General features: G+C 58.9%; 1 protein-coding gene across 1 annotated transcript in view; it reads left to right on the top strand.

The window, feature by feature from the left end:
* Positions 1–10,497, top strand: part of Azgp1 (alpha-2-glycoprotein 1, zinc-binding) — a 16,824-nt gene extending 6,327 nt beyond the window's left edge. Inside the window, exons 3-4 of the mRNA XM_005080493.4 lie at positions 8,021–8,296; positions 9,897–10,497. Coding sequence (XP_005080550.1) covers positions 8,021–8,296; positions 9,897–10,237 — 617 coding nt within the window. The 3' untranslated portion in view covers positions 10,238–10,497. The remainder of the gene's footprint in view (positions 1–8,020; positions 8,297–9,896) is intronic.
* Positions 10,498–12,466: the final 1,969 nt, after the last annotated feature.

Genomic DNA, 12,466 nt, shown 5'->3' with positions numbered 1-12,466 from the left:
TCACACCCCACACCCACACCCACACCCACACCCCACACCCCACACCCCACACCCCACACCCACACCCACCTCACACCCACACCCACACACACCACACCCCACACCCCACACCCACACCCACACCCACACCCACACCACACACCCACACCCCACACCCACACCCCACACCCACACCCACACCCACACCCCACACCCACACCCCACACCCACACCCACACCCACACCCCACACCCACACCCACACCCACACCCCACACCCACACCCCACACCACACCCACACCCACACCCACACCCACATCACACACCCACACCCCACACCCACACCCCACACCCACACCCCAAACCCCACACTCACACCCACACACCACACCCACACCCCACACCCACACCCACACCCCACACCCACACCCCACACCCCACACCCACACCCACACCCCACACCCCACACCCACACCCACACCCACACCCACACCCCACACCCCAGACCCACACCCCACACCCCACACTCCACACACCACACCCACACCCACACCACCACACCCCACACCCCACACCCACACCCACACCCACACCCACACCCACACCCACACCCACACCCCACACCCCACACCCACACCCACACCCACACCCACACCCCACACACCACACACCCACACCCACACCCCACACCCCACACTCACACCCCACACCTCACACCTACACCCACATCCACACCCACACCCACACCTCACACCCACACCCACACCCACACCCACGCCCCACACCGCACACCTACACCCACACCCACACCCACACCCACACCACACCCACACCCCACACCCCACACCCCACACCCACACCCCACACCCACACCTCACACCCACACCCCACACCCACACCACACACCCACACCCCACACCCCACACCCCAAACCCACACTCACACCCACACCCCACACCCACACCCACACCCCACACCCCACACCCCACACCCACACCACACCCCACACCCCACACACCAGACCCCACACTCACACCCCAGACCTCACACCCCACACCCACACCCACACCCACAACCACACCCCACACCCACACCCACAACCACACCCCACACCCCACACCCCACACCCACACCCCACACCCACACCCCACACCCACACCCACACCCACACCCCACACCCCACACCCACACCCACAACCACACCCCACACCCACACCCCACACCCACACCCCAAACCCCACACTCACACCCCACACACCACACCCACACCCCACACCCACACCCACACCCCACACCCCACACCCCACACCCCACACCCCACACCCACACCCCACACCCACACCCCACACCCCACACCCCACACCCACACCCCACACCCACACCCCACACCCCACACCCACACCCCACACACCACACCCACAACCACACCCCACACCCCACACCCACACCCACAACCACACCCCACACCCACACCCCACACCTCACACCTCACACCTCACACCCACACCCACAACCACACCCCACACCCCAAACCCACACCCCACACCCCACACCCACAACCACACCCCACACCCCACACCCACACCCACAACCACACCCCACACCCACACCCACACCCACAACCACAAACCACACCCCACAACCACACCCCACACCCACACCCAACCCACACCCCACACCCACACCCACACCCACACCCCACACCCACACCCACACCCACACCTCACACCCCTCACCCACACCCCACACCCCACACCCACACCCACACCCACACCCCACACCCCACACTCACACCCACACACCACACCCACACCCCACACCCCACACCCCACACCCCACACCCACACCCACACCCACACCCACACCCCAGACCCACACCCCACACCCCACACTCACACCCACACTCACACCCACACCCACACCCACAACCCACACCCACACCCCACACCCCACACCCCACACCCACACCCACACCCACACCACACACCCACACCCCACACCCACACCCCACACCCCACAACCCACACCCACACCCCACACCCCACACCCCCCCCACACCCCACACCCACAACCACACCCCACACCCAGCCCCACACCCCACAGCCACAACCACACCCCACACCCCACACCCCACACCCCACACCCACACCCCACACCCCACACCCCACACCCACACCCCACACCCACACCCCACACCCACACCCACACCCCACACCCCACACCCACACACACACCCACAACCACACCCCACACCGCACACCCCACACCCCACACACCCCCACACCCACACCCCACACCCCACACCCACACCCCACACCCACACCCCACACCCACAACCACACCCCACACCCCACACCCACACCTCACACCCACACCCCACATCCCAAACCCACACCCCACACCCCACACCCCACACCCCACACCCCACACCCACACCCACAACCACACCACACACCCCAGACCCACACCCGACACCTCACACCCACACCCACACCCACACCCCACACCCACACCCACACCCCACACCCACACCCCACACCCACACCCCACACCCCACACCCCAAATCCACACTCACACCCACACCCCACACCCACACCCACACCCCACACCCACACACCCACACCCCGCACCCCACACCCCACACCCCACACCCACACCCCACACCCCAGACCCCACACTCACACCCACACCCACACCCACACCCCACACCCCAGACCCACACCCCACACCCACAGCCCACACCCACACCCCACACCCCACACCCCAGACCCCAGACCCACACCCCACACGCCACACCCCACACCCACACCCCACACACAACCCCACACACACACCCCACACCCCACACCCCAGACCCACACCCCACACCCCACACCCCACACCCACACCCCAGACCCACACCCCACACCCCACACCCCACATCCACACCCCACACCCACACCCACACCCCACACCCCACACCCACACCCCACACCCCACACCCCACACCCACACCCCACACCCACACCCACACCCACACCCCACACCCACACCCCACACCCACACCCACACCCACACCCCACACCCACACCCCACACCCCACACCCACACCCCACACCCCACACCCCACACCCACACCCACACCCCACACCCCAGACCCACACCCCACACCTCACACCCACACCCCACACCCACACCCCACACCCCACACCCACACCCACACCCACACCCACACCCATACCCCACACCCACACCCCACACCTCACACCCACACCCACACCCACACCCACACCCCACACCCCACACCCACACCCCACACCTCACACCCACACCCCACACCCCACACACACACCCACACCCCACACCCCACACCCCAAAACCACACTCACACCCACACCACACACCCACACCCACACCCCACACCCCACACCCCACACCCACACCACACCCCACACCCCACACACCAGACCCCACACTCACACCCCAGACCTCACACCCCACACCCACACCCACACCCACAACCACACCCCACACCCACACCCACAACCACACCCCACACCCCACACCCCACACCCACACCCAACACGCACACCCCACACCCCACACCCCACACCCACACCCCACAGCCCACACCCCACACCCACATCCACACCCCAAACCCCACACTCACACCCCACACACCACACCCACACCCCACACCCACACCCACACCCACACCCCCACACCCCACACCCACACCCACACCCACACCCACACACCAGACCCACACCCCACACCCCACACTCACACCCACACGCACACCCACACCCACACCCCACACCAACACCCCACACCCCACACCCCACACCCACACCCACACCCACACCCACACCCCACACCTCACACCCACACCCACACCCACACCCACACCCACACCCCACACCTCACACCCACACCCACACCCACACCCCACACACACACCCCACACCCCACACCCACACCCACACCCACACCCACACCCCATACCCCAGACCCACACCCCACACCTCACACCCACACCCACACCCACACCCACACCCACACCCCACACCCCAGACCCACACCCCACACCCACACCCACACCCCACACACACACCCACACCCCACACCCCACACACACACCCACACCCCACACCCCACACCCCAAACCGCACTCACACCCACACCACACACCCACACCCACACCCCACACCCCACACCCCACACCCACACCACACCCCACACCCCACACACCAGACCCCACACTCACACCCCAGACCTCACACCCCACACCCACACCCACACCCACAACCACACCCCACACCCACACCCACAACCACACCCCACACCCCACACCCACACCCCACACCCACACCCACACCCACACCCCACACCCACACCCACACCCCACACCCACATCCCACATCCCACATCCACACCCCAAACCCCACACTCACACCCCACACACCACACCCACACCCCACACCCACACCCACACCCCACACCCCACACTCACACCCCACACCCACACCCACACCCACACCCCACACCCCAGACCCACACCCCACACCCCACACTCACACCCACACTCACACCCACACCCACACCCCACACCAACACCCCACACCCCACACCCCACACCCACACCCACACCCACACCCACACCACACACCCACACCCCACACCCACACCCCACACCTCACACCCACACCCACACCCACACCCCACACACACACCCCACACACACACCCCACACACACACCCCACACCCCACACTCACACCCCACACCTCACACCTACACCCACATCCACACCCACACCCCACACCCCACACCCACAACCACACCCCACACCTACACCCCACACCCACACCCACACCCACACTCACACCCACACCCACACCCCACACACACACCCACACCCCACACCCCACACCCCACACCCAACCCCACATCCACACACACCCCACACCCCACACCCCACACACACCCCACACCCACACCCCACACCCAACCCCACACCCACACCCCACACCCCACACCCACAACCACACCCCACACCTACACCCCACACCCACACCCACACCCACACTCACACCCACACCCACACCCCACACACACACCCACACCCCACACCCCACACCCCACACCCACAACCATACCCCACACCCACACCCCACACACACACCGCACACCCACACACACCACACCCACACCCCACACCCGCACCCCACCCCCCACACCCCACACCCCACACCCACACCCACAAACCACACCCAACCCCACACCCACACCCCACACCCCAGACCCCACACCCACACCCACACCCACACTCACACCCACACCCACACCCCACACCCACACCCCACACCCACACCCCACACCCCACACCCTAGACCCCACACCCACACCCACAACCACACCCCACACCCACACCCCATACCCCACACCCACACCCACAACCACACCCCACACCCACACCCCACACCCAACCCCACATCCACACCCCACACACACACCCACACCCCACACCCCAGACCCCACACCCACACCCACAACCACACCCACACCCACACCCCACACCCCACACCCCACCCACACCCACACCCCAGACCCCACACCCACACCCACAACCACACTCACACCCACACCCACACCCCACACACCACACCCCACACCCACACCCCACACCCACAACCATACCCCACACCCACACCCCACACACACACCGCACACCCACACACACCACACCCACACCCCACACCCGCACCCCACACCCCACACCCCACACCCCACACCCACACCCACACCCACAAACCACACCCAACCCCACACCCACACCCCACACCCCACACCCCACACCCACACCCACAACCATACCCCACACCCACACCCCACACACACACCGCACACCCACACACACCACACCCACACCCCACACCCGCACCCCACACCCCACACCCCACACCCACACCCACACCCCACACCCACACCCCACACCCACACCCCACACCCCACACCCCACACCCCACACCCACACCCACAACCACACCCCACACCCACACCCCAGACCCCACACCCACACCCACAACCACACCCCACACCCACACCCCACACCCAACCCCACATCCACACCCCACACACACACCCACACCCCACACCCCAGACCCCACACCCACACCCACAACCACACCCCACACCCACACCCCACACCCACACCCCACACCCACACCCCACACCCCACACCGCAGACCCCACACCCACACCCACAACCACACCCCAAACCCACACCCCACACCCAACCCCACATCCACACCCCACACCCCACACCCACACCCACAACCACACCCCACACCCACACCCCACACACACACCCCACACCCACACACACCACACCCACACCCCACACCCACACCCACACCCCACACCCACACCCACACCCACACCCACACCCCACACCCACACCCCACACCCACACCCCACACCCACACCCCACACCCACACCCCACACCCCACACCCACACCCACAACCACACCCCACACCCACACCCCACACCCAACCCCACATCCACACCCACACCCACACCCCACACACACACCCACACCCACACCCCACACCCACACCCCACACACACACCCCACTCCCCACACCCCACACCCACACCCCACACACACACCCCACACCCCACACACACAGCCACACCCCACACCCCACCCCCCACACACACACCACACACCCCACACCTCACACCCCACACCCCACACCCCACACCCACAACCACACCCCACACCCCACACCCCACACCCCACACCCACAACCACACCCCACACCCACACCCCACACCCCACACCCCACACTCCACACCCACAACCACACCCCACACCCCACACCCAACCCCACATCCACACACACACCCCACACCCACACCCCACACACACACCCCACACCCACACCCCACACCCAACCCCACACCCACACCCCACACCCCACACCCACAACCACACCCCACACCTACACCCCACACCCACACCCACAACCACACTCACACCCACACCCACACCCCACACCCCACACCCCACACCCACAACCACACCCCACACCCACACCCCACACCCCACACCCACACCCCACACCTCACACCCACACCCACACCACACACCCACACCCACACCACACACACCACACACCCACACCCCACACCCACACCCACACCCCACACCCACACCCCACACCCAACCCCACACCCACACCCCACACCCACACCCCACAACCACACCCCACACCCCACACCCACACCCACACCCCACACCCACACCCCACAACCACACCCCACAACCACACCCCACACCCCACACCCACACCCATACCCCACACCCCACACCCACACCCCACAACCACACCCCACACCCCACACCCCACACCCACACCCACACCACACACAGCACACACACACACCCCACACCCCACACCCCACACACCACACCCACACCCACACCCCACACCTCACACCCCACACCCCACACACCACACCCACACCCCACACCCACACCCACACCCACACCCCACACACACACCCCACACCCACACCCCACACCCCACACCCACACCCCACACCCCACACACCACACCCACACCCCACACCCACACCCACACCCCACTCCCATCCCCACACCCCACACCCCACACCCCACACCCACACCCCACTCCCATCCCCACACCCCACACCTCACACCCACACCCCACACCTCACACCCCACACACACACCCCACACCCCACACCCACACCCCACACCACACCCACACCCCACACCACACCCACACCCACACCCACACACCACACCCACACCCCACACCCCACACCTCACACCCCACACACACACCCCACACCCACACCCACACCCACACCCCACACCACACCCACACCCACACCCCACACAGCACACACACACACACACCCCACACCCACACACCACAACCCACAACCCAAGCTTGCAGGAATGAAAGTCACTCAGCTGGACTTGCCACCCATCTGACTGACTCCCCTTGGGGTCGGGGAGGCTTCAGGGTCTCACACCTTCCAGGGAATGTTCGGTTGTGAGCTCCTGAATAACAGCAGCAGTGGAGCGTTCTGGAGGTATGCCTACGATGGACAGGATTTCATAGAGTTCAACAAAGAAATCCCAGCCTGGATCCCCTTAGACCCAGCAGCTGCGAACACCAAACAGAAGTGGGAGGCAGAAAAGGTCTACACACAGCGAGCCAAGGCATACCTGGAAGAGGAGTGCCCTGCAATGCTGAAGAGGTACCTCAACTACAGCAGATCTCACCTGGACCAAAAAGGTGTGCACTGTTTTGATTATCTACTCCAAGTTCTGAACTGAAAGCTAAGGTGATCTCAGCCTTAGGGGACCATGGCTGGTTGATTAATCAACCCCTGTTAGTCCCTTAGTCCCACAGCTTTCATCTACTAGGATTCGTTCCTTCTGAAGGCATGATGTGAACACCAAAGGGAATGTTCATCAAAACTTCAAGTGGGAAGAGCTAAGGTGTATAGATCTGTTTAAGAGCATCTTCCCAGAATCCCCCAGTGAGGGCTGGGGTGTGGCTCAGGGGTAGAGCACCTGCCTAGAATCCCCCAGTGAGGGGCTGGGGTGTGGCTCAGGGGTAGAGCACGTACCTAGCTATGTACAAGAGTCTAGATTTAATCTTCAGCACAAAACAAAAAAAGTCAGAAACAAAGCTGACTGAATGGCAAGGTTCCATAAATAACCCTCACTTTACAGCACACGCTGCAATCCCAGCACTCAGAAGGCTGAGCCTAGAGGATTGCCATGAGCTCAGGGCCAGCCCACATGGAAAGCACCAAGCCAGCTGTACCCTGTCTCTGAAGGGGCGGAAGGGCTGGACAAGGAAAGAAAGAAAACAGGGACTCAGCTTTAGCTGAATCCAGATTCCAAACTCCACAGTAGTTCCTCGACACCGCGACGCCCCTCGTCTTGTGTGCAGCGAGGAGTGGGTGTGTAAAACATCTGGCTAGGAGGAATGAACAGGCAGGCGCAGAATCAGTGCCGCACACTGAGACTTCCACTGGAGAACGGGGAGAACAGGAGAACGCTTAAGGGACAGAGATGTGGACAGAACTGAGGAGCTGGGCTGAGATGGCACGGGGTGTTGGGACTATACAGCACACTCAAAACACTCAGTCTGGGCATGGTGATGCATGTCAGTAACCCCAGCACTCGGAGCAGGAACGTCACAAGTTCAAGGCCAGCCTGGGCTATGTAGCAAGATCCTGTCTCTGTGTTTTGTTATCTCTCTCTCTCTCTATCTATCTCTCTCTCTCTGTCTCTCTCTCTCTTTCTGTCTGTCTCTCTCTGTCTGTCTCTCTCTCTGTGTCTCTGTGTGTGTACATATGTATATAAGCATACATGTATGTATAAGGGTGTATTGTGTGATGGTACATGTGTGGACATTGGAAGACAGCCTGAGCTGTAGGTCCCCACTTTCTGCCTTGTCTGAGACCCCAGGCTAGCCTGCCCCACCATCTTTCAGTTATCTCCCTGTCACCACATATGAGCTCTGAGAATAGAGACATGCATGACTGCATCCAACTTTCACATGTGTTCTGGAGATTTAAACTTAGACCATCATGTTTACGGAGCAAGCCCTTTACCCACTAAGCCATCTCCCCAACCCTGCCTCAGTCTGTTGCCAACTGAAGTCAACACACCATAACACGAGGCACGGAGTGCGAGGGTATCTGTGGACATACCACGTAACCCAACAGAGAAGGCTTGGGGGAAGCCTCGGGCCTGCCTGAGCTTCACAGAGGTCTCTTGGAGGAGTCAGACTGGATGGTCATGAAGGGAGTTAGGAAAAAAGGCATGGAAGGAAAAAACCCACCTTACACTCTCAATGTCCACACTTTATCCTTCCCCAGATCCTCCCGCTGTGACCATCACCAGCCGTGCAGCCCCAGGAAGAAACAGGATATTTAAATGCCTGGCCTATGACTTCTACCCACAAGGAATTAGTCTGCACTGGAACCGGGCTGGCAAGATGCTGGCATCTGAATCAGGAGGTGTTTTACCCAGTGGGAATGGCACTTACGTATCCTGGGTGGAGGCTGAAGTCCCTGCTCAGGACACAGACCCCTACTTCTGCCACGTAGAGCACAGTGGACTGTCCCAGTCTCTCTCGGTGCAGTGGGATGCCACAAGGAGGGCAAAAGCTGAAAGCAACGTAGCAGCTCAGCCTCAGCGAGTCACTCTCCCTGCGTGACTCGAGAGAGCCGAACGGCAGAAGTCAACGTCACGAGCTCTTCCATGGGCAGCTCTACAGCAGCTAACAAATCCAAGAACCGGTGTGGGGACAGAAGACCTGAGCACCAAGCACTGAGTTCATGCTCCATGTCAAGCCCCCTGACCTTGTAGAACTTCTCACTGATTAACCTGTAAGCCCTCAAATGACCCTTGTGCCTAGCACTGCCCAGAGTGACGTTTTAACCTCAGAGATGCTATAAAAGTGTGAGTTGATCGTCATGTGTCCTGTGTAGTTGTTTTGTTTTGTTAACTCTTTGGAGGCCTGCCACCCAGCTTCTAAATAAATACACAGAGACTTATTCTTATTTATGAATGCATGGCCTTAGCTTGGCTTGTTTCTAGCCAGCTTTTCTAACTTAAATTAATATTCCACATTTTGCCTCTGGGCTTTTTACCTTTCTTTATTCTATGTGTCTTTCTTCCTTCTTACTACATGACTGGTTGTGTGACTGGGTGGCTGGCCCCTGGCGTCCTTCTCTCCTCCTTTTCTTTCAAGACTTTAAATTTATTTATTTATTTATTTACTTATACATACCTGTATTCTGCCTGCATGAAAGAAGAGGGCACCAGATCTCATTACAGATGGTTGTGAGCCACCATGTGGTTGCTGGGAACCGAACCTGGGTCCTCTGGAAGAGCAGCAAGTGCTCTTAACCTCTGAGCCATCCCTCCAGCCCTCCTCCCTTTCTTGTCCCTCCCTCTTCTCAGTTTTCTTTTCTAGCCTAGATTTCTCCTCCTATTTATTCTCTATGCAAGGCATCCCTGCCTATTTCTCTCTCCTGCCTAACTATTGACCATTCAGCTCTTTATTAGACCAATCAGGTGTCTTAGACAGACAAAGTAACACAGCTTTACAGAGTTTTTTAAAAATACATCATAAACCAAACAGAAACTCAACAAAGAAGCAAAAGGGCTAATAGAAGTAATGACCCAACTGGGATTAACAGATATCTATAGAACATTTCATCCACATAAAAAAGAATATACCTTCTTCTCACCACCACATGGAACCTTCTCAAAAATCGACCACATACTTGGCAACATATCAAACCTCAGCAGCTACAAAAAAATTGGAATAACTCCATGCATCTTATCAGACCACCATGCTTTAAAATTAGAATTCAACAACAACACAAATTGCAGAAAACCTACAAACTCATGGAAATTGAATAATGCTCAACTGCACCATCCCTGGGTCAAAGAGGAAATAAAAAAAGAAATTAAAGACTTCCTCGAATTCAATGAGAATGAAGACACAACATACCCTAACCTATGGGACACTTTGAAAGCAGTGCTACGGGGGAAGTTCATAGCGCTAAATGCTCACATGAAGAAACAGGAGAACAGTTATACCAGAGAATTAACATCACAGCTGAAAGCTCTAGAACACAAAGAAGCACACTCCCCCAGGAGGAGTAGACGCCAGGAAATAATCAAATTGAGGGCTGAAATCAATAAAGTAGAAACCAGGAAAACAATACAAAGAATCAACGCAACGAAGAGTTGCTTCTTTGAGAAAATCAACAAGATAGACAAACCTTTGTCCAAACTTACCAAACAGCAGAGAGTGAACACGCAAATTAACAAAATTAGAAATGAAAACGGGGACATAACAACAGACTCTGAGGAAATCCAGAGAATCATTAGGTCATACTTTGAAAACCTGTACTCCACAAAATTCGAAAATTTAAAGGAAATGGATGACTTCCTGGACAGCTATCAATTGCCAAAACTAAATCAAGAACAGATAAGCAATTTAAATAGACCTATAACCCCTATGGAAATAGAAGCTGTCATCAAAAGTCTCCCAACCAAAAAAAGTCCAGGTCCAGATGGCCTTAGTGCAGAATTCTACCAGAAATTCAAAGAACAGCTTATACCAATTCTTCTCAAAGTGTTCCACACAATAGAAGCAGAAGGGTCTTTGCCAAACTCTTTCTATGAGGCTTCAATAACCTTGATCCCCAAGCCACACAAAGATACAACTAAGAAAGAGAACTTCAGACCAATATCCCTCATGAACATTGATGCAAAAATACTCAATAAAATACTGGCAAATCGGATCCAAGAACACATCAAAACAATCATTCACCACGATCAAGTAGGTTTCATCCCAGGAATGCAGGGATGGTTCAACATACGAAAATCCATCAACGTAATCCACCATATAAGCAAGCTGAAAAACAAA

Source organism: Mesocricetus auratus, unplaced genomic scaffold (genome assembly GCF_017639785.1).
Source record: "Mesocricetus auratus isolate SY011 unplaced genomic scaffold, BCM_Maur_2.0 Super-Scaffold_100025, whole genome shotgun sequence".
In the NCBI taxonomy this organism is placed as follows: domain Eukaryota; kingdom Metazoa; phylum Chordata; class Mammalia; order Rodentia; family Cricetidae; genus Mesocricetus; species Mesocricetus auratus.
This window is presented reverse-complemented; position numbering and strand designations above follow the sequence as displayed.